Here is a 24,928-nt window from a genome sequence, read left to right as displayed (position 1 = left end):
AAAAAATAATTTGTAATTTATAAATTATAACAGTATATAAAGAATCACAAAAAAGTAAAGGAACAAATTATTTATTTAAATCACAAAAAATTGTAAATATCACTATTCAGTCTGTGGTACTAATACAAATTTTCGAAATGTTATCTTAAAAAACATAATGCATCCATTGTACTGTCATTAAGCCTGAAAAGTAATTTTGTGCTAGTAATTCGACAGCTAGTAAAAATTACTAGCTGCCGAAAACGCTCTTTCGGCATCTACGATAGTTAGCAATGCGCGATATACTTTTTCCAAGTATTTACCTCTAAATCCCTCATCTTCAAATAAATCGATTTCTTATCGGATGGTTTTGGATATAGCTGATTTCTGTATTGTATTTTGGTTCGTTGAAATTTTCTTATTTATCGCTAATTCTACATACTAACTGAAAATAAAAGAGAATATAAGTTAATATTAGATTTTTAAACACGTTGGAACCGTTTACTCCTAACAGCACACATTTTCAAGAGACAATATATATATGATCCATATATATATTGTCTTGTTCAAGAGACAATTCCTTTTCACTATCGACATTAGTATCATCATAATCTTCGATAACTGAACCGAATTCTTTTGAATGTGGATATGTTTGTGGGTAAAAAATTTTAAGAAAATTTGCTATAAACTTAATCAGATTTGAATTGGTTCTTTTCTTTTCTTCTTTTTCATTTTCATTTTTAAAATCATTATAATTATGTAAATACCATAAGACATTTTCTATTTCGATATGCCTTTCTTCTGTGCGATTTTTCAATGTTATATGTAATCTTCAGATAATGATGTGTGCTGTTAGGAGTAAACGGTTCCAACGTGTTTAAAAATCTAATATTAACTTATATTCTGTTTTATTTTCAGTTAGTATGTATTTTAGTAATATGTCATCTTTTATAGGGGAACGTTTAAATATCTTAACAATTTTTCGAACTTTATAAATTATAGGAAGCAATTCTTGATGGGTTAATATTTCATCCTCATTAGCAATATCTTCTTCCACAATTACATTGTCATTATCTTCATTGTCAATATCACTCTCACTCTTACTCTCTTCAAAGTCGGAATCCGAAGTTTCTATATCCACAGTATTTGGATTCTTCTGTTCTTTATTTTTTTGGTATAATACATCTATTACTACTAACTGAATTCCATGAGCATAGCACAATTGCTGAGCTGCACCAATCAACTTTCCAACTTTTTTCATAACAGTTGCTCCATCAGTCATGATAGATACAATTTCTTCTTTCAGGGATAATCCATTTTTCGCTAATTTAGATTTAAGCTGTTAATTAAGCCATTCATTAGTTAATTAATTTCGCCCGTTAGGGAGAGATAGAAACAAAAACGTATACTATTTTGCTATGTTGGCGATCCCTGAACATATAGTGGAGACAATTTTAAAAATTTCTAGTAAATACCGAAAAACCGGTATTTAAACGTGTGAATACCGGTATTACAAAATTGTACAAATGGCTCAAAATACCGGTATTCGGTATCCCGGTATACCGGTATTGCAATCCCTATGTGTAATATACCGCCAAAAAGTGGTATTGATGGACTGCATAACTGATGTTAGAGAGTATAAAAAGTGTATTTGTAATTTATATATGTGATGATCGACAGCAGAATAAAGTTGAGTGCCTCCTTTTTTTTCCCTCCGCAACTGCACTATCATTTACTAGCGAAAAAGGTGTTAGCATAGAAACAGATATTTAGTACACTTCGTCTCAAATTTCCCTGACTCTGATATATATAAATCTAATTCAGATTAATATTTAACTACAGTTTAGTTAATATTTAACTACAGTTTAGTTAATATTAACTACAGTTACTACATATATAACTACAGTTTATAATTCAAAAAGAATTACACTTAATTTTATCTTTCATTTTAGTTCCCTTTATCAAATAGTTACCATTTTAAATCCAAATTTTATCTTTTTATTGAATTAAAATTAATTTAAAAAATCAGCAGTATACATTATTAGTACTCTTTAGTCATAATTTAAAAAATATGAATCTTTTACTTTTTTTAATCACATATTTCTAATTTTTCTTTACTTTGCTGTGCATTCCATGAATAAATAATTATATATATAGCAAATTCAATTTAGCAATGTTATTAAAATTCATTATTTTCTAAAAATTTGAATTGTGCAAAGATTTGGCTTTACTTCTCTTCTCTTCTCAGTGTGCATGTAAAAGTGCAATTTTACTATCATTTACAAGGTCCGAAATAAAGCCCAATATGTGAAAATCATGTGGCTAAAAATAAATGTCTGCTCAGTTAAATTCTGGTAAATTTTCTATTGAAGGTATAGAAACCAGCCCACACAATATGTTCTCATCACCTCATTTCCGTTTACTTTACTGTGGTAAGTGTTTCAATTAAATTATTGACCAAGAGTTGGAAAAGAAAGCATTTTAAAAACTACTGAAAATTGAAGTTTTTGTTTAATCATAAAACAGAAAAATTAAACTACAATCTAATGAGAACACTTCTCTTACTCATTTACCAGAAATTATTTCATACACAAAGTGATTGTAATTAAACTTGGCTGATTCAGGGCACTCTATACGGCAGTCTACTCTAATTACAATGACCTTATATATATATATAAGGTCATATATATATATATATATATATATATATATATATATATATATATATAATATAACACACACACACACACACACACACACACACACACACACACACACACACACACACACACACACAAGGTGAAGTCTATACAATTTTTTTATACAAACTCATTCCGAGAAGTAGAGGAGTGACTTTAAATTGACACACACAGTGTTATTAAACACAGTGTTTTTTTTAGTGGTTTTTAAAATTCATTGCTGTGATCAGGAACCAGAATAACATTTTCAGACATGACACAATTTTGCTGAATCATGGATTTTAGTATTCTCGAAAGCGAATTTAATCATTCTTGAAATCGATTAATTTTGTTTTATGCTGCAACTTTACAATATTTTTAATATTGCAAGCTTTTTTTTTTATAAATTTTTTCATTTTATTGTTCGATTTGTCATTTATTTTACTTTATGGTGTTTATGTTTTGGTATAATTTATAATTTTATGAAATTCAGCTTTTCTTTGCTCCACTTCTTGTCTGTGTCTTCTCGGAATCAAATAGGAAAGAGACCATGGTAATGCAATAAGAGTTTTGTAATGCAACAAGAGAGAATCTACTGGGTATGATGAAGTATTTCAATGTGAAACAAGTTAAATATAAAATAATGATATCTGGATAACGTGAATTTTATATATATTGAAGTAAATATCTATTTGGGCAATTGCCTGGATGTTTTCTATTAAAAGTAATCGATATATTTGAAATCACTCTTTTCATGTAAGCTAATTATTACCTAATTTCTTGAACCCACTAACAAAATTCTTTGGGGTTCCAATTTTGTAATAAAATAAAGGGATATCCTATTACACTCAATGTAGTAGAATATCTACTACATTGAGTATAGCAGATATCATGTCACTTCTAAAAATCAAAAGCAGATTTCTTCTGTCTTCTTAAAAGTGATGGAAAATTTGTAGGAGCTCAAAATTTTTCATTTTACCCAGCTTTAAGAGTGACAGCTGTCCTTAAAAGTTGTCATGCCCACTTGATTGAATTTCATCATAAGCTGCACTTCATTTTGAATTTCCTGAAAATTGAACGTCATATATATCTAAACATTTTAATTTTTTGGCACTTTCTTTGTTTGCAAGCAGAAATTTCTATAACATACCTAAATGTACTTGCAGTTTTCTCGGAATCAAATAGAAAACATTCTTAGAACATTCAAACATTCAAGAACATTCTTAGATTTTGGATAACTCCAGCAATTTTCAAAACATTAGTTTCCACAATTTTCGCTTGCTTATTCACATTATATAATCTTCACAGCAAATAAACTTTTTTTAATACTGTTTCTAATATTTATTCTTGCTCATGTTTTTGATTTTTATATTTTGTCATTTTCAAGTAATTTTAATATTTTTATGATCAGAGTTGTAACTATTGGCTTACTTTAGCTTAGGGGGTTCCTGAATGGAGAGTAAAAAATTGATTTACTTACTTCATGGCGAATTTTATTTTACTTCCTGTCGGATTTTTTTTAAAATTAATCTTCATTGTAATATTATCACTTCTTGACCTGAGGTATTATTTATCTAATTAAAAATTAAATTTATTTCAAATTAAATAAAAATGATACCTGAGAATTCGCCGACAGCTAATTATATCAAAACTTCAATCACATGACATTATAATACTGACCAGCTTAAATTAAATGATTCTAGGCAAAATTAGGGAGGACCAGAAAGTAGAATGAAAAAGACAGTACTCAGGAAAGTATTGTGGTAAAACCAAAGTTTAAGAATGATGTGTGCTGAATAATTTGCTAACATACATTTTATATTGCATTTGTTTCATATTATGCTCTGTTTGACATAAAATAGCTTTAGATATCTTATTGTTTTATGACTTAATGGAATTACGTGGGAATAAAAAAAATAACATAATTCATCAGTGAGACATTTATATATAAAAAAAAACGTTTAAGTATCAGAAGCTATTTTAATTATTAATAAGATAAGCAAACCAAATTTAAATGTTTAAGGGTAGGAGGTGTAATAAAAGGGAAAGGGGACTTCATTATCATCTATTACCCCCAAACCTTCCAATATATAATTACAACCTTTATAAATAAACATTTTTTGGACATATTGCAATGAACTTTTTGCATTGCTACTGCTATTTTCCTTTAATGTTTTCTGCCTCATTGTTGATGGACAAAACTAATTATACAGCTCTTGAAAGGAAACAGTGTGACTTCAGGTATATATTTTTTTAGCTGCTATACTGTTGTTTTTAGTTAGTGTTGTTTTCTAATTCTGTGAAAGGCAAGAGCAGAATTGGGCCTGGGATCATGAAATGTCTTTACAGTATCCTTTAAATATAACTGTTCTGAACAGTGAATGGATAATTTGAAAGAAGAAACATCAAATATTCTAGCGTAAAGAACAGAATAAAAACATGGTCCTATTAGCTGTACTATCGCAAAATTGTTGAGATCATTTCGAAACATCATGTTGATGGCTTTTACATTCTTAATTGCAGCTATATGTATTTATTTTATCAACTCTATATCAAAACTTAATGAGTATTTCTAATGTTCTCTATTTTCCTTTACATAATGCATGATAAATGAATCCCAGTTTTCATGGAAGAAATTAGAAAATGAATTTTAGCTATTAATTGCAATATTAGTTGATACTTTCTTTGATTAGAGCTCAGCAAATTCATCGCAAATATTTACAGGATATATTTTCTGTCCAGTGCCGAGATTTTCAAATCTTCTATTGTGATTAGCCAAAAATGAATTAAGCAGAAATTGTTTCCTGCATCATCGTGATTATTATTTGAACCATTATTATTTGAAACAGATATGATTTAAACCTGAAAATGACAGTTGCAGTTTAGTTTCACCCTATTTAAATATAAAGGCGCTATTTCTATTATTAACAGAACTTTCATGGTTCACCAGTTGAAGTTGATTCAAAAATTTTTTATCCAGTCATTAAATTCATCTCCTACAGAAGGAGATTCAGCTGTTGCATGAGAATGGAAGAGCCAATACAATCTATTGAAGAGGGGCTTACTTTTTTCCTAAGTTATTAAAACTTTATTTCCATCATATTTTATCTTTACAGCTTCAGTATCTTGAAGATCTTCAATAAAATCTTGTTCTGGTGACTGAATTTCAGAATCTATATTCTAAAAAATTGATCATAGATATTGCAAGACTGGGTTGTCCCCCCCCCCATCTGATCATCTCAAAATACCCCACATGTTAATTTAAATTTGGAGACTTAGTATTACTTTTAAAAAAAATCGTTTGTTGTTTCCTATTTTAACCTATTTGAATTCTACCTCAGATGGTTATGGTTTTCCCTCTCTCCTTGGTTTATCTCTATGCTTGAAAATTGTGTAAAGTAGATAAAATAAATAAATTCATGTAGGTGTGTTTTATTTTTCAGTTACAAAGCTGTAGATATGTTGAATGAGCCATCAGCTCATATGAAAGAACTAATCAGGATTTTACATAATAATTGTTTCTGTAAATTTACTTTTTATTTAAAATATTAAATTCGAAATCACTATTTTAAAACAATAAATAAATAAATAAATAAAACCAATTTATGTATTTCATATACAGCATGGCAATTACTTCTTTGGGCACTTCAAATTATTCATCAGATAATGATGATTATTATCATGTTAACTTTTTTCTTTCTCCAGAATTATAAAGCTGCAGCTTCATTGTTGTTATTAGAATTTTAAAAAAATTACAAAAGCTCTTTCTTTCAAAGTTAACATTTTTGGCAAAATGTTATGTTCATTCTCTTCAGCAACAATATACAAGGTGATCAAAATTAAAGCACCCCTACTCTGAACTCTACAGAGAATTACTCTGTGTAAAGGCTCCAAAATTGTTGAGCATACTATTCAAGACATGGGGAACGGATTACCCCCCGCCCCTTAAAAAAACCCAATAACACCGATAGACGGCACTGTACAACAGAAAATATGCCGGAAAGACAAAAATAAGCCACACACACACACACACACACACACACACACACACACACACACACACACACACACACACACACACACACACACACACACACACACACACACACACACACACACACACACACACACAAAATACACGCGGTATGAATTTTTTTAAAATTTCTATTGCTGATATGAAAAAAAAAAAAAAAAAAAAAAAATGAAGAAATTTAAATTGTCATTGTAACTGCAATTTCGCACTGTAAGCAAAAATTTGCAAAAACCCTTGGTATGCAGATACTGTTCTTGGCATAAAAGGAGATGAAACTGGAAAAATGTAAATCTTATCAGTGGTGGCTGTCACACTGCAGAACCTGCTTTGCTTGTGAACTTGTTTTATAACAACAAAGGAAATTCTGCAGCTGCACTTCGAGAGTGTCGTCGACTTAATCAATTTACGCAAAGGACCATTACTTCCACAAGCTCTCAGCAGGACGATCACTCCATTCTAGAAAACTGGAGATCTTAGAGTTCTGCCTGGTCGAGGACACAAATCGACCCTTTCAGATTCAATCGACTGTTGAAGATGTTGCCACCGCTATTTTTGAACAATCAATGAATAACGTTGTAGGCTGTAGTAGTGCACGTGCAGCGTTATGGCACTTCGGTATTCCCTACACTACAGTGCGGAACGTACTGAGAAAAATAGTGCATTTTTACCCGTATAAAATTGTTACCCGTATAAAATTGTTGCTGCTCATCGACAGGGGGAAGCGACTGACCTTTGCACGGACATTTCTGGCTAGAGTTGAAATGGATGCATCGTGGCCATGGCAGATTCTTTAGAGCGATGAAGCACATTTCCATTTAAATGGAACAGTCAACACCTATAACTGACGCATTTGGGACTCGGGAAAACCCTCGTACCTTCCAAGAGATTCCACTTCACTCACTGAAAATTACAGTCTGGTTTAGATTCACAGCCACATTTATTCTTGGAACTTTCTTTTTCAAAGAGGCTGCATTCACTGGCCTTGTGACATGCACCGTGACGGCCAGGAGGTACAGAAACATGCTTGAAAATTTTGTATCCCTAATGCAACATCGCCAATGTCTCCATTCAGTTACTTTTATGCAATATGTAGTGCCTCCGCACATTAGACTCTGTGTCCAGCAGTTTTTTCAAGAACATTTTACTAATGATAGAGTAATTAGTCGTGTGTTTGCGACAACCTGGCCTTCTCGTTCTCCAGATCCGAATGAATCCCTTTGATTTTTGGCTCTGACGATACTTAAAAAATCACGCTTATCGAGGGCGTCTGGTAACCTTGGCAGATTTGAAAGACAGTGAGAACTCTGCATGTGAGAAGTATCACAATCGACCATTACGATCTGCAGTTGAACAAGTTGTCTACAGAATGCAGATTTTACATCTTGAAGAAGGGAACCGTATTGATCAGTTACCCTGAATCGATAAGGTCCTTGTGGTTGAATGTTTGATGCATTCGAATAAAATGTGTATTTTGTGTCTTTTCAGCATATTTTCTGTTATACAGCGCCATGTATCTGTGTTTTGGGGACTAATTTTTTTTCGCGTAATCCGTTTCATCAATTTTGGAGCCTTTTCACTGAGTATTTCGCTGCATAGAGAGCTGAGAGTAGGCGTGTTTTAATTTTGATCACCTTGTACTTGCTCGAAAAATATACAAACGAATTAAATACATTAATGTGAACCATAAATTTAAGAATTTTGAAGTCATGATGTCACTGCCACTCCATAGTTTGTCGAAAATTTGAATAACTCAGATATTTTTTTCAGTGATAGAAACAGTCTGAAAAATTGCCTTTGATATTGACGTATTGATGAAGAATGTAATTATTATTATTTTTTTTTTCAATTTTTCTCAAAAAACATCGCTCGTATTATGTGCTTGTAAATTTATGTGCATGCATTGGAAGCCATAGAAGTGACTGCAGAGCCGTCTGAATAGGCGAACTTTAATTATAACGACTATTGTTAATTGTTTCTGTAATAATTCAACAATAATTGCGTACTTTGTATTTAAAACTAGCCGCCTTTGGCGACCAGCCGGTTCGCCAATCTTAATGCTCGTTAAAATTTTAATAATTAAATAGCTTCTTCATCAAAATATTTTAAACCAAATTTTGATAGCCATATAATTCACTCATAATATTATAAAGGCCTTCAGTCATAACGTAATATGTATCTCTCTAATTTTCTGTTAGCTCCCGTAGAATTTATGCTTTAAATTAAAATGGAAATGATTAATCTGCAATGAAACAAAGCATTTATTTATAATATGATTACTGAAAACAGGGTCACTTAACATTTAAACCTTATGGGCGCTAAAGAATATCTTCCTTAATTTATGTAATATCTCAAGAATTTGTCAACAAAATTTTCTCTGATTCATCATGAGCAGATCGATTAATTGAATGGTATCAGGTATATGAAAAAACTTGTGCTGCTGAGGGGAAAAGTGAAATTCAAGTGGCAAGTGTTGGTAATCCTATCATGATGACATCTGAACTTGACATTCTTGGCAGTCGTCAAGTCATTACAGACTTATGCTGAAAGCAGCTCTATAGGAAGGACTACCCTTAAATGAATATGTCAGTATTCAAGGATGTTTTATGGCTGTGTTTACTTTTTGAATTAAGATTGGATAGCTGTGTTGTCGAAGTTGCACAAAGCATATGTTCCTTGTTGCGATTGATTTATTTACAACGGGTCATAAGAACCTCCAAAACAAATCATTATTTGTGTGTCCATCCACTATTGACAGAACCATTGTAAGTTGGACATTATGTGTGATCCACACATTATTAGAATATGCAAGAAGCTTTGCATAATGGTTTGGAATATTAGATTTAATCATTCGATTGTATCTTCATACCCATGGATAGATATGGGCGCTTAATAAATAAGTATTTCACGTTTTGACTGAAAAAGATGAACTCCAGTGTTTCACCATTAGCTCTTTATTACTATCGCATCACAAGAAAATTTCATTCCTGTACCAGATGTTGATATGTCGCAAGAAATATGTATTGCGCAATAATCAAATACAAAAGTACCATTTGTCATCCCCTGGTTCTTTGTCAATTTATTACCAAACGAAACATTTATCATTAGAAAATAGTTTTCGTTATTTGGACAATGCTGGTTTTACACATTTCGAAATTCTTGATGCTAGCAAAATCAACACAGCCAAAGTGTACTTGTCCTGTTTGCAAAATGTTGCAGCCTGCACTTGTCAGTAAGACAAGAGTCATTCTTTCTCAAGACAACACCAGACCTTATATGGCAAAAATCGACTACGGATGTGATTAATAAATTTTGTAAGGAACTTAAATGTTGCTCCATCCGATTATCACTTGTGTTTTGGGCGTACATAACTGTTTATATGATTCTCAATTTAACATTTGAAATGATGGCACACAGGAGGTGATTTAATTTGTCTCCTGGGGACAAGATTTTTTTTCTTGAAATGCTGGATTTCTAAACTTGTAATTTGTTAAAAACATGTAATTCAAGCTGCAGATTTTATTTATTTATTTATTTTTGAGAAAGAATGCATTTGCATTTTGACATGAAATTTTTTTTTTCATCATTATTTCTCACTAACACATCAATGTGACCTTTTTTTAGATACCTGGTATTGATGATGGATATCTTTGAGAATGGTTTCAAATTATAGGAATTTTAAATCTGTGAAAATATAAAATCGTTTTCTCTCATCTTTTCGACATATGTTATTTATTTGAATTAATTTAATTTCCAAAAAATGTATAATTTTATATGAAATTTATATGGTTTTATTGTATACTATTTGTCGTTAGTGTTAGGATATAGTTCTGATTGTTCAAAAGAGTCATAAATCTCGAAAATAATATTTTATTTACAAATAAAAATAGTTTTTTAAAATTACGGTTTGATGATTCGATTTTGGATGGGCGAGTTTTTCATGAGCTTTTTATAATTAATCACTGGATATAAACACACACACACACACACACACACACACACACACACACACACACACACACACACACACACACACACACACACACACACACACACACACACACACACACACTAACAGTTGTATAACATATTTGTTGCAGTTGCGTGGTCGATTTATAATTTGTTGAAAGTAAAAGTGGTAAAAGATGCATCCGCCTGCATTGCGACACAAGAGCAGAAGAGACAAGAATGTTTTCCTTCAGTGCCTTTACTCTGAGATTTTGGCAGAGATTTGGACACGTGTAATCTTAGAAAAGGAAAATTTAGGTATCTTGAAGAGAATGCTGTGAGCATTAGGGATTTTTATCCCTTCACTTGGAGTGTGAGAAATTGCTGAAATGAACAGTTTTTTAGAGCGCAATTAGAATTAATTAAATATAGTGGGAATTAGATCAGGAAATAAGAGACAATTTTTGAATGAAATTAATATGAGCTAAATTAAGATAAAAATTTTGAAATTAATGAAGATATAAATTAGATTTTAAAATATCGTTATATATATATATTTTGTTTTTTTTCAGCTGATGCAACAGTGCCAAAAAATGAGTCAAAGCAAAGTGGCATAATTTCATCTGTGGCAGAATGTGTTGAAGTTAAGCCTTCAAATCGAAGCAGTGCACGGTTTCCAAAGATTTTTGAGGATGACGATGATTCTCTGGACTTAAAAGACCAAGGCTTGGAAGACATAAAAATTTCGAAAAAAGTGGATCAGTCTTCTGACGGTGCATGCTCTCAATCATCTTTGGCTTGTGGAGCATTATCCTCATGTGAAGAGAAAGATATATGCTTGGTTCTGGACAAAGGGATCTATAGTGCTGCATATTTAGGCCCAAATAAGTCATTTGCTACATATTCAAGACGTCCGCAGACTGAAACTCAAATTTCACAGCATTTATCAGCTTCATCATCAAGTACTGCTGATCAATTCAAAAAGCGCAAATCAGATGGTCCGAAGTGTGAAACTCTCTCTTTCAAAGGTAAATTAAAATACTTCAGTTTCTAACCCCCCGTCATTTTGTCCTTGCAACGAACTAATCGAAGCTCTAAGAGAACTAACTAATTTTAAGTATTATTTTAATTTTTAAATTTTTTTTCTAATCATGATTAACTTTAATAATTAAAGTATTTCATGCAATTCAAAAAGTTTGATTTGCTGTAAGTTTTGACCTGCTTGTTTAAGGAAATATATATAAAAATATCCCCTTCCCATTTTCTTAGCTTAAACAAAATTTAAAGAATCCTTAAGTGTAGAAATAGTTTGTATGGAAATTTAGTAGCTTTTCAAGTGCAAAAACAAAATGTTTTAATTTTTGCGAATATCTTTTATTATCTTTATTAAAAAAAAGTGGGCATAGTCTGTAGATATAGAACTGCAGCGATTTAAATACACTAATTTTATTAATTATGTGCATCTTTGAGCTGGTTGAAGACTTCAAGTAAACTGGCCAAATAATAAAATTCATTTTTTTTTTCGGAATTTCAAACAAAATATTTCTTTGTTTAGCAGTTTTTTCCAAAATATCTTTCAAATCTGTAATATTGGTTTAAAAGATAATATTGTATCAAGCCTTCTAACCAAGCGTTAAAATATTAGTTCAATGTATCATAGCTGCATGGTTGTATGGGATGTACAGTGGGCCACAAAATTGAGTATACACATTAGAAACTTAGAGACTTATTGCAATTACAAATTAAATATTGCTTTAAGATGATTGAAATTTTTACTTTATATACTTTAGTCTATGTTTTACCGTACTATTAAAATTGTTACTTTTATTTATTTTTTACAAAAAAAAAAAAAAAAAAAAAAAAAAATCTGAGACGAGAGGAAAAACAACACCACAAAAATAAGTATACACCTTTATTAATTTCCTTTTAACGTACAAATTAATATTTTGTTGCATAACCTTTTGCTTGAATTACAGCTTGTAATCTTCTGGGCACAGATTCTACTAGTATTTTAGTGGTTTCAACAGAAATTTTAACCCATTCTTCTCTCAGAACCTTCTTGAAAACTTCCTTGCTTGTGATTTCGTGTTCATGTACAGCTTTCTCTAATTGCGACCACAAATTTTCGATGACGTTTAGGTCTGGAGACTGGGCTGGAGTGTGTAATTGCTTCCTGCAATGGTACAGCAAGTATAACTGCACAATCTTCGCTGTATGCTTGGGGTCGTTGTCCTGCTGGAATATGAAGCTTGACCCAACCCCAACTAACTGGCACTTTTTTTCAAGTTATCATTTAAAATCCCCAAATATACATGTTTTTCCATAATACCATCAATAAAAACAAGCTCTCCAACTTCTTTCGACTATTTTACAACTAATAAACGTTCAGATTCAGTAGTTTCTCTACGAGAGCTCATTTTACGATTAATGAGAAAAAATACTATTTAAAAGCGTTGAAGTGCAATAGCACGTGTTATAAGCAGCAGCTACTCCTGAAACTCTTTAAAGAAACTTTGAAACTAAAAAAAGTGGTGGAAAAATTTACAAATATAAGAAGTGTATACTCAATTTTGTGGCATGGTTTTCTATCTTTTCTTCGAATCGCTTAACTTTTTTCGTAATAAATAAGTTAACTATAGAATTGTGTTATTATAGGATGGTAAAGCAGAGGTTAACGTATCTAGGATAAAAAAAAATTTATCTATTTTAAATCAATATTTAATTTGTAATTGGAAGAAGTCTAAAGGTTTTAGAGGTGTATATTCAATTTTGTGGCTCACTGTATTTAGCCCTCATCATTTTAGTTAGTAGCTATTTAAATGTTTTATGTTATATGAATTTCAATGTCTTGTGCTGAGCTGTTCATTTATGTAGTCCTAGTCATTTAGGTTTTTCTGACCAGAACATTCAATCTGCTTAAGTTAGGTATTTTGTCTGGTATACTTGAGCTTATTGAATGTTTTATTATTTCCAGGGGTGTTTGTGCTCCGGGGAAACCCCGGAATTCCGGGGATTTTGAACTTCGATACCCGGAAATTCCGGGGATCGTCGTTCAAAAGGAAGTAGGAATAATAATGAATTATTTATTTTGATCTGGGTAATTTTGTTTGCTTTGAAAGCAGAAAACGCAAGGTCAGTGTGTGTGGTGAAAACTTTTCCTTTCTTTCTCCAAAGGCAGTGATAATGCGTGAAAAGCGGGAAAAAACTTCTTTTTTGTTCTTTCCTTATTGCGAGTTATGACTCATTCCCCCGGTTCTCGGACATTCTCTTCTGGATTCCTTTCAGCAAGTAGGCGCGGCAGAAAAAAAAGGGAGAGACTTCGTTCGACCAGATGTGCGATAACGTGACTCTGGGTTCAAAGGTCTTATCTCTTCTGGCGTGGCGCCAATAAGTAGAGAAGGGGGATTTTTCGCCGTATTAGCTATTTGTTATTGATCGCTTCGCAACTTTTTTTTTCTCCGCTGTGTAAAATTTTTGTTTCATTTATTGATGCACGTGTAAATTTTTCGTTTCGCTTATTGAAATATTTTTTTATTTATGTACGCAAGAGAATTTCACTTTGAAATTTCAGCATATGAAACAGAAATTACCCCTTAAAAATTCATATCTAATTAGTTTTACAGCATTAGATCCAGAGCTAAGAGGTAAAACCAGTACAATATTAGCTTTTGAAAAATTATCATCTTTTATGTCCCATATTTTTAGTGATAATGAAAAGTCAAAAGTAGAAGCTGAAATAAGGTTATACCAGAGTGATATTGATATCACCAAAGAAATGCTCTACACATCTGATGAAAGTGGAAATCAAGTCAAGTGTACAATTGATAAATATTGGTCTAAAGTTTTTAATTTAAAAGATGATTTCACAAATGATTATAAGTATCCTACATTGGCTAAATTGGTCAAAGCCTGCCTTAGCTGCTTCCATGGCCCATTAGTGGAAAGTGCATTCAACTTAATGGATACACTTGTCACTGACTATAGAACCTCTCTTAAGATTGATTCCCTAGATGCAGTGCAGACTATTAAATATGATTTAATGGCTTCTAAAGAAACCTCATGTGAAAAATATGGCTCAAAAAATCCAATGACTGATCCAATTCACAAAGATCTCTTACTGAATATGAACAGAAGTTGGAAAACATATCAAGAGGACTTAAAAACATGTATTTCAGATGAGTCATCTATAAAAGTCTCTGAAAAACCTTCTACATTAGCAGAAAAGCAAACTGCTTCTACCTCTGCATGTGCAGTTCTCGAGGAAATTTCTTCAACTGTAAATGAGGAAAATAAAAGTCAACCTTCCTGCAATTATGAAGTTCACCACAAAAGAAAGACAAGCCCACAAACATCAGAAAATAAAAAAAAGCAGCAGAAATTAGATAATTTTTTTAAAAGAATTAATTCAGGTAATTTAAAATATTTGCATAAAATGTAGTAGTTTATATGTTTGAAAATTTATGGCTATTAATTTTGCAAAAAAAAGTAATTCATTGAACTATATATTAGAATTAGGTCATTCAATACTTCATAATTGTAATTTTTCATTTCTCCCCCCCCCCTCTTCTCGAAACTCCAAAATGCCGGTAGTAAGTCCGTAAAAGTTTCAGGGAATTTTTTGGGGTCCCACAAACACCCCTGTATTTCAGAAACTGTGAGCTTATTCAAAGTAGATTAGAGAATATTTTAAAATCAATGAGCTGCTCAAAATCCGTATGTAATGCGAAATGGGCAGATGCAAATTAATCCTGATTTTGCTGAAGGATTTCAAGAAGTTCCACAAAATCAAGTTGTTGCGTACTGTTCTCTTTGTAAAAAGATAATAAGCCTTAATAATATGTGAAAACAGGCACTTACTAGGCATACCAAAAGAGGAAAACATGCAACACTGTATGCCAGTCCGAAAAAGTCATCATTATTGTTGAACTTAGTATCTAAAAGGAGTACAGGAAAAGATAACTTGTCAAATCCGAAAACGTCAATTTACCATCCGTTTCCAGTTTTCACAAAAAACATAGCTTGTGTTATGTGCTTGTAATTTTATGTGCATTGGGGGCCTTCTGAATTGGCGAACTTCAATTTATAACAACTCAGCATTTTCGGGAAAATAAATATATCCAGGCTTTTTATATAGTATATTTTATGCTATATATATAATAAGGAAAAATATGTTTCTGTAATATTTTATTAATCAAAGTTCTTATTATTGAACTTAAATTATTTAGAACTTGAATTTTCATGTTTCACAATTCTCCTATTATAATTTGGATTGGATGTCATGTATAAAAATGAATTTATGTATTAAATAAATTTTATGAAATGTTTTCTAATAATAATTTTCATCCTAAAAAATGGTATTTACCCTTTGTTCTCTTTCCTTTTACAAGTGTTGGTAGTAAAAATGGTTTTTGCAATATCATGATTTTTTATTGCTTAGCAGTGTTTCTCAGTTTTCTGTGTTATATTTTTGTTTAATATGATTCAGACTGTGAGTGGAAAACTTTTATTTAGCAGTGATTCTTTTTTCTTCGTTTATATTTTATTTTATTTTTTAACATATATTTCAAGTTTTAAAAAAGTGCATTTATTTTTTCTTTAAATAAGAAATAACTTTTTAATTTATTTTTAGATTGATCTGTAGAAGATGTGTAATATTTTTTCTCATATTGTATATGATTGTTATGATCGTAGACATTAAAAATATTGATGTCTCAATTATTGTACATATATTTTTGATCTTGTATATATATATTACCTCATCAATAATTTTTTTTTCTTTCTGTAGATAATGTTGATAGAAAGTTTATGAATAAAGGCGATTCTTCATTAGTTCAAGAAAGCAGTGTACTTCCAGAAACTGCTGCAAGTCAAGGAAAACTAAAGAATTTTTCTTGCATGCTTAGAGGAGCATGTAAAAGGAAGAATTTTGTAGGTTCTCATTTGCCTAAATGCGATAAATTATCTACTAGAACCGTTGAGCAAGATTTAAATGCTCTAAAACTAACCAAAGACGACCCTACTCTTTTGCCCCCAAATGAAGATAGTAATGATCCCAATTTACTAAGTGACGACGATATAGACTTTGAACAAACATTTTTTGCCTCAATTTCCGAAACTGAAAGGGATTTTCAACTACCTGAAAGAAATAGAAAAGGTAGAGTTGAAAGTAATACAGGTACTGGCGGTGCAAGTTACACTGATAAAGCAAAGGGCAAGATTGAAAGTGGTGAAGCAAAATCTGTTAGTGATCAAACCAAGCCTAGCAAGACAAAGATCACGGGGTCGTGTACAAGTAGCCGGTAAGTAACATCTGTGACTTTATTTCCTGATTCTTTTCATTAAATGTTTGCCCTGACAAATTCTTTTTGTATGATGTATGAAAATTCTACATGTAAAATTTAAGAAATGGGCACTTTGTGTAGATTTTTAAAATACAATATGATAACGAAATGATAAAACTACATCACACACACACACACACACACACACACACACACACACACACACACACACACACACACACACACACACACACACACACACACACACACACACACACACACACACACACACACACAGCTTAACGATTCAACACTTGGCAGACAAATTTTGAATGCTGTTTTATGTGACGATTTTTGTGACTAAGCATAGTAATCATGACTAGAATCATCATATCCACTGTTAAGAGTTGTAAAGCTTTTGGTATGTGAAAATGTTTGGTTGCTATGTTGGTGTCAATAAATGTATATTAAGCAATGTTAAAATGATCTGATCTGGTGTTTTGGGAGGAGGGTAGCTTGAAAGACAGAATAGATCAACTCATAGGAAAAAACAGAAAGCAGATCAATCTGCAGCTACTTTTTTAAAATTATGTATTGTTTAAGAAAAATATTAATATCTTGCATTGTGTAGTTTTTTAAATATTGATATTGATATTTTCAAATAATAAAGTGTTTAAACTTTATGGGCACTAAAGAATATCTTTCTTAATTTATGTAATATTTCAAAAATTTGTCAACAAATTTTTCTCAGATTCATCATGACCAGATTGATTCATTAACAATGTTTAATTTTAAATGCATCAAACACTAAAAAAAAAAAAAAAAAAAAAAACGAATCGTTTAAAATAATCGGTTGAAAACAGGTTAAAAAAACTACTTAAAAGACGATGGTCTTAAAACTATAAGCATACACAAAAAATATATAACTAACATAAATACACTTTAATTACAAAAGCATGCAACTAATCTGAAAATAATTTAAATCGTCCGTTGATATTGGTTGTCATGTCAACAATCAGAACACAATGCGCATGCTTGAATTTACAACGCTAGTTACGGTAACGCAAATGCGTGAGTTTTTCTAAGCCAGTTGGGGTAACGCTATGCAGATTAGAAATTTTTATTTCCTTTATTCTGTTTTATTTTAATTCAAAAGTATTTCAGAATTAATTTGAAAGATCGATTAATTAACAATGTTTAATTTTAAATGCATCAAAGATTACGAAAATAAACAGAATCCTTTGAAATAATCAGCCGAAAAATCTTAAGCCTAGCCTCATTACTGTTGGGGAAAAAAAACTGAACTCTTACTCATTTGGTGGTAGGGAAAATAAATAATTTTTTGTCGAGAAAGTTAGCTTTTAATTAATAATTAAAATTCTAATTAAAAATTCAAAAAAGGGACCCCAGGTGCACATTCCCGACCTCCAAGGTATGCATGTGCCAAATTTGGTAGCGGTAGGTCGAACGGTCTGGCCTGTAGAGCGCCAACACACACACATTGAACTTTATATATAAGTATAGATGTTTTTTTAAAGCAAGCGAAGAGGGGGAAAAAAACTATTCTAAAAAATTGGGTAAAGCAGGTGTTCTTATTAAATAATTAATTTTTTTTAAAAAATGAAACGAAAAAGTGGAAAAGTTATTCTATAAAATTGTGTAAAGCAGATGTTCTGTCTTAGAAACTTCTTTTCCCTTTCCAGCTGTTTTGCCATAGAAACCGGCGCACAGCTGTTTACACGTTTATGTTTATCTATTCAGATTTTATAACATCTAATCAGAGTAACGGTGAATATCAGTGTGTTCATGTTCGTCAATAAATGTTAATTTTTTTTAGTAACATGATTAACGAAAACAGAGTCTATGAGCATTTAAACCTTATGGGAACTAAAAAATATCTTTCTTAATTTATGTAATATCTCAAGAATTTGTCGACCAGCCGGTTCGCCAATCTTAATGTTCGTTAAAATTTTTATATTTAAATATTTTATGCAATTCCTACTTTAATAGCTTCTTCATCAAAATATTTTAAAACTTCACATTTTGATAGTCATATAATTCACTCATAATATTATAAAGGCCTTCAGTCATAACGTAATATGTATCTCTCTAATTTTCTGTTAGCACGCGTAGAATTTATGCTTTGAATTAAAGTGGAAAGAATTAATCTGCAATTAATATAATAATATTTTTTACTGAAACAAAGAATTTTTTTATAATCTGATTAATGAAAATAGAGTCACTCAGCGTTTAAACTTTATGGGCACTAAAGAATATCTTTCTTAATTTATGCAATATCTCAAGAATTTCTCAACAAAATTTTCTCAGATTCCTCATGAACAGATCGATTCGTTAACAATGTTTAATTTTAAATGCATCAAACACTAAGAAAATAAAACGAATCGTTTAAAATAATCGGTCAAAAACAGGTTTAAAAAAACTACTTAAAAAACGATGTACTTAAAACTATAAGCATATACAAAAAAATATATAACTAACATAGATACAATTTAATTACAAAAGCACACAACTCGCCTAAAAGTAATTTAAATCGTCCGTTGATAATGGTTGCCATGACAACAATCAGAACACAACGCGCATGCGTGAATTTTCTTCGTCTTTTACGGTAACGCAACTGCGTGAATTTTTCTACTCCAGTTGGGGTAACGCTATGCAGATTATACATTTTTAATTTCCTTTATTCTGTGTTATTTTAATTCAAAAGTACTTCAGAATGAATCTGAAACATGGATTAATTAACAATGTTTAATTTTAAATGCATAAAACATTAAGAAAATAAACAGAATCGTTTGAAATAATCCGCCGAAAAATGTTTACCCTAGCCTCATTACTGTTGGGAGAAAAGTCTTACTCATTTGGCGGTGGAGAAAATGGAAGATTTTTTTGGCGGAAAAGTTGGCGGTGGGGAAAATGGAAGATTTTTTTGGCGGGAAAGTTAGTTTTTAATTAATAATTAAAATTCTAATTAAAATTTCAAAAAAAGGGACCCCAGGTGCACATTCCCGACCTCTAAGGTATACATGTACCAAATTTGATAGCTGTATGTCAAATGACCTGGCTTGTAGAGCGCCAACACACACACACACACACACACACACACACACACACACACACACACACACACACACACACACACACACACACACACATTGAGCTTTATTATAAGTATAGATTTCTGTAAGAAATGCTATGGATGACTGGGTAACCTTTTTTGGAGAGTATGTTTTTGTAATAAACATGCCAAAATGAGTTAATTTAAAATTTAAGCAACGTATGAACTCTGCAGTTATCCAGCATTAATGCCATTTTTCTCTCTCTGGGTCTGAGCTTTGAGAAATGAATAATAGTAATAATAAAACTATGAGCATAATTAATAGTATGCCCTTTTTTATGAGTTTCTGAAATGAGAAGCGATTGATTTTTATTTGCTATTCCAATTCAGATTACTACATAAATTTATCCTTTAGTGGAAAGGATTAAAAGCAAAAGATATGGATTGATCAAAAATATGAAATGAACTCTTGCATTTTGTGAAAATTAATTCATTACATATATAAATTTGATAGTGTTTGTTTTGTTTAAATTTTGATCTGTATAAGTTCTTGCATTATGAATTTTTTTACTTTACTTTAACCCTATTTCCAATTTTTTTTTAAAAAAAATAAGTTGATGTGTAAAGATTTTGAAAGAAGCTTGGCGAGTAATTATCAAAACTTTATAAACGAGCATGTACAGTGTGTATTTTTTCTTGAAATTCTTTTCAATATTTTGATATTTTATTGTCTTATAGTTTCATAATGTGATAAAGGATTTTAATCTATTAAATAAATTCTTGCTTTTCATTTAATCACTTTGAGAAGGAACAATCTTTCTGACATAATTGTTGTAAAGAGTAAGTTCCAAAGTTGCATTAGGTTTAAAAAATTCACTTACAAGATATGGTACTAAACCTGTTAGATAGCAGTTATTGTGAAAACACCTAAACTTTTCAAATTTGAAACATTGTGAAATTTTTGGTTATAGGTAATCATGAGAGAATATAGCTATTATGTGGTACAGTTATACATATAAAAATTATAGTTCATTATAATGAGATCATGAAAATTGTTTGTATAAATTTTTAACAAATTGCAATTTTTATTAGGAGTCGGCGCTCCTCCCGTGTTACAAAACTTCCCTCAAGCTCAACTGCTGCTGGAGGGGGAACAAGCCGCCAAACAGTAGTAAGGGCTAGAGCTGGAATGTCTGGCACCGACACTGGCCAAGAACTTTCATCAAATCCATTTACATCTGAAGGAAACTCTATTCTTGAAAATCCCGCTAATGCCCCAGGTTTTACTGCCTATTTTTTAATGAAACCTTTTCTGTAATCTGTCTTATACATTTGTAATAAATACATACGTTTAATATGGCTTTTAAATTTTAGCATCCAGTGGAATGAACATCGCTGCTAGTATTGCTGCAATTGGGGACAGCGAGTCAGAAGATAGTGAAATGGGTCGTTTACAAGGTATTTGTCATCTTGTATTTTATCTTCTTTTGAAATTGCTAAACTTTTGTGAAAGAAATATAAAAGATGTTACGTATTGCGATTTTTTAACTAAAAATTAATTTTTTTAAAAGATCGAGCATCTGATATTAATGGAATTTGAAAGTGCATGCCAGTAATTTAATTTATATTATGTGTATTTTGAGATTTTTTGTATTTCTTTAATTCGATTTACTATGTAAATCTTGTTATTTAAGTTTCTTTACATGCAGCTCTGTTAGAAGCTAGAGGACTTCCACCTCATTTATTTGGTGCTCTAGGTCCTCGAATGCAGCACCTTCTACATAGATCCATGGGAACTACTGCCAGTAAGCATTTTATTATATAATATTGCCATTTATTATATAATATATATCCCTTTATTTTATTCTCTATAGAGACTAACCATTTGATGTTTAAATTGAATGGTTGAGAAGAACAGCACAGAATTAAATTAGAATTTATGAATTAGCTTGATAAATGTATATATATTTATTGAATGTAAGAACATTACTATACCAGCCATCCTTTACTGTTGTCATACATGCTTTGAATTTGAATGAAAATAAAAGAACGGTACTAATCCGAATATACTAATATACGAATCCGAACATTTAAGAGTCTCATTATTTTGTTTTAAGAATTTTGAATTAGTAATATTCTTTTCACCCATTCAATTATGTCCCATTCAGTTTCTTTCTGCATTCTTGCTAGCAATTAAATGTATAATATTGTGCATATTAATTGGGACGAGTACAAATGATTTCACATGTGTAATTTAATTAGTATAATCACCCTTATATGCGTTGCATAGATATTTAATTTAAAATATGTCTCATTTAGCTTTAATCAGGATGCATCATTAAAGTTCTTAAAAACTGTTTTTGATGGTCCTTATATAATGTCTTAAAAATACCTCCTTTGATTTAAACCTCCAAATGAAGCATTTTTGGAACTATGTCTGCCTGTGAACAAGATAATACAAAAAGCTTTGAGCTAGAATTTCATTAAATCAAATTTCTAACTTGCTATCAAATTTTGAGTGAAATCTATTTCAATGAACAGACAGAATTAGCACACCACCCGGAGAACAGGAAACCAGGGAATTTAAAAATCTACAGAAAAAGCAGGGAAAATACAGAGAAATTTGGAATTTTTCATAGAATCTGGGAAAATACAGAGAAATTTGGAATTTTTCATAAAATCTGGGAAAATACAGGGAATTTTAAGTTTCGTAGTTATTTTTTTTTTTTCCCCTCTGGAAAATGCCGATCTCTAAAGATTGTAAGGATAAAAGATTATAGTCACAGCTTCGGAAAACAGAACAATACCATTTGCGATTGTATAATGCGGAAAATCGCCTATTTTTTACTCTTTCCCCTCTTCAGGTCATTTTTGATTTGCGGGACAGTTGTCGTTTTTCCATGAGATTACCGATTTGCAGTTAATGAGTTTGCGCAAGACTTCTGTAACTGCGTGAGAGAATATAATACATTTCTCTGGCCAGAACATTTAATCTGCGTAAGCAGCGCGTTGGTATTTTGTCTAGTATACTTGAGTTTATTGAATGGTTTTTTTATTATTTCAGAAACTGAGCTTATTCAAAGTAGGTTAGAGAATATTTTAATATCAATGAGCTGCTCAAAATCCGTATGTATTGCGAAATGGGCAGATGCAAATTAATCCTGATTTTGCTGAATGATTTCAAGAAGTTCCACAAAATCAAGTTGTTGCGTACTGTTCTCTTTGTAAGAAGATAATAAGCCTAAATAATATGGGAGAACAGGCACTTACTAGGCATACCAAAAGAGGAAAACATGCAACACTGCTTGCCAGTCCGAAAGAGTCATCATTATTGTTGAACTTAGTATCTAAAAGGAGTACGGGAAAAGATAACTTGTCAAATACGAAAACGTCAAATTAATTTCCGAAAATGAATCGAATTCGAACTTTTTGTTCAAAAACAATCATTTAAAGTTTCATTTTTAAGGGCATTAAAATTTATTGCGTCACATTCGTCTTTTAATTCCTTCAGCGATATATCGGAAATATTTTCACATATGTTCACTGAAAGTAAAACAGTTAGGCCTTGCAAAAATGTAATTTATTTTTTACTGATTAGTTCTGTGAAACTTATGGCTAAAAAATCTACAGAAGCTGCAGAAATTGATGCCCGAATACATGAGCAGGCCAACATGAATAAATAAAAAAAGCAATCTTGCTTTGTAATGTTTTTTTGTTAACATTAAATGGTTGGTATAATGATAACAAATTTTTTTGTCTTATTTCACCTGATTTCTTAATTTCGTGTGACTTGCAATTAAAGAGTATGAAAGGTAATATATTCCTTCCCCTCTTAATATATAAATTTTGTCTTACCGAATTTTAGATAATAAAGAGAATTTTTTTTTTTTTGTATTTAAACATAAACCTTCTTTTAATAGGCTATTATTTCAAATAATGTTAAATTGTTCTCTTTTCTTGCTTTTTCTACTCCTTAAAATCATATTGCATTATAACTAGCAGGAGTGCTATTTGCGCATTTTCTCGTATTTTGGATATACGTGCAGGGAAAAGATAGGGAATTTTTTTTTTCCAGTTTTGTGTGGCAACTCTAATGAATTTTTTTTTGTCTATTTATCCGATTACAGGTGAACACGATAACTTCAAAACGCGAAGTGCTACATCGGAAAATTTGGCATACAGTTTTGGTATCTAAATTAAAATTTTGAACCAAATCCCTCAATGCATCTACCATCTGTCAGTCTTTGTACTCGCATGCACGTAATTACTATATCAAGAACTTAACTTTACCAAGACATGATAACTGCAAAAAATCTAAATAAATCTTAGTGTTTATAATTTTTGTTAGAAAAATTCGATATGTGATTCAGGCTTAGTTTCATTTAAGGCTTAAAGTCTATTACAAATGAAGGGGGAAAAAAAAATCTTATGATTCCTGATGCTTCTAATGTAATTCTTGTAACTAAATAAATCTTATTAACCGGAACTAAAATTTTCCATCATGAAGAAAATAGTGATTATGTTACTGTATGATAAATTTCATCAATTGTATTGAAGTGACCACTACTGATTTTTATTTATTTTTTGGAACAGAGTAAATATCAAAGTAATTTTTTGAATTTATATTAAATTCTTTACTAATTAAAAGGAAATAAACTGCTTTATACTTTAAACGAACAAGATTATTCTGTTGCTTAAAATCTCTTTAGTATTTGTGGTGAATGTGATTTTAAAATGTGATAATGTGATTTTAAAAATCTGGTTAATTGAACAGCTGTCCTTCTGATTAAGCTATACATTTGAGAATTATACTTAAATAAAATATAAAGATTTTTTTTTATTTATTGGAGATTCTGTAATTTATGAAAAAATCTTAAACTGTAACTTTTAGTTACAATTTGTCTTTTAATTGAAATAATTGTCATTGAATTTTGCCTGC

At 30.9% G+C, this 24,928-nt stretch overlaps 1 protein-coding gene across 4 annotated transcripts in view; it reads left to right on the top strand.

The window, feature by feature from the left end:
• LOC129958757 (E3 ubiquitin-protein ligase TRIP12-like) overlaps positions 1-24,928 on the top strand; it is a 108,126-nt gene that overhangs the window by 26,853 nt on the left and 56,345 nt on the right. For 2 of the 4 annotated variants that reach the window (XM_056071427.1, XM_056071426.1), the window contains exons 5-9: positions 11,208-11,663; positions 16,421-16,934; positions 21,082-21,269; positions 21,364-21,447; positions 21,699-21,794. In XM_056071427.1, coding sequence (XP_055927402.1) covers positions 11,208-11,663; positions 16,421-16,934; positions 21,082-21,269; positions 21,364-21,447; positions 21,699-21,794 — 1,338 coding nt within the window. Of the gene's footprint in view, positions 1-11,207; positions 11,664-16,420; positions 16,935-21,081; positions 21,270-21,363; positions 21,448-21,683; positions 21,795-24,928 lie in introns of all 4 variants that reach the window. The other 2 variants (XM_056071425.1, XM_056071424.1) reach the window with 1 other exon arrangement.

The sequence above is a fragment of the Argiope bruennichi genome, chromosome X1, assembly GCF_947563725.1.
Source record: "Argiope bruennichi chromosome X1, qqArgBrue1.1, whole genome shotgun sequence".
Classification (NCBI taxonomy): Eukaryota; Metazoa; Arthropoda; class Arachnida; order Araneae; family Araneidae; genus Argiope; species Argiope bruennichi.
The sequence above is the reverse complement of the archived record's forward strand: the minus strand, read 5'-3'. Positions and strand labels throughout refer to the sequence as shown.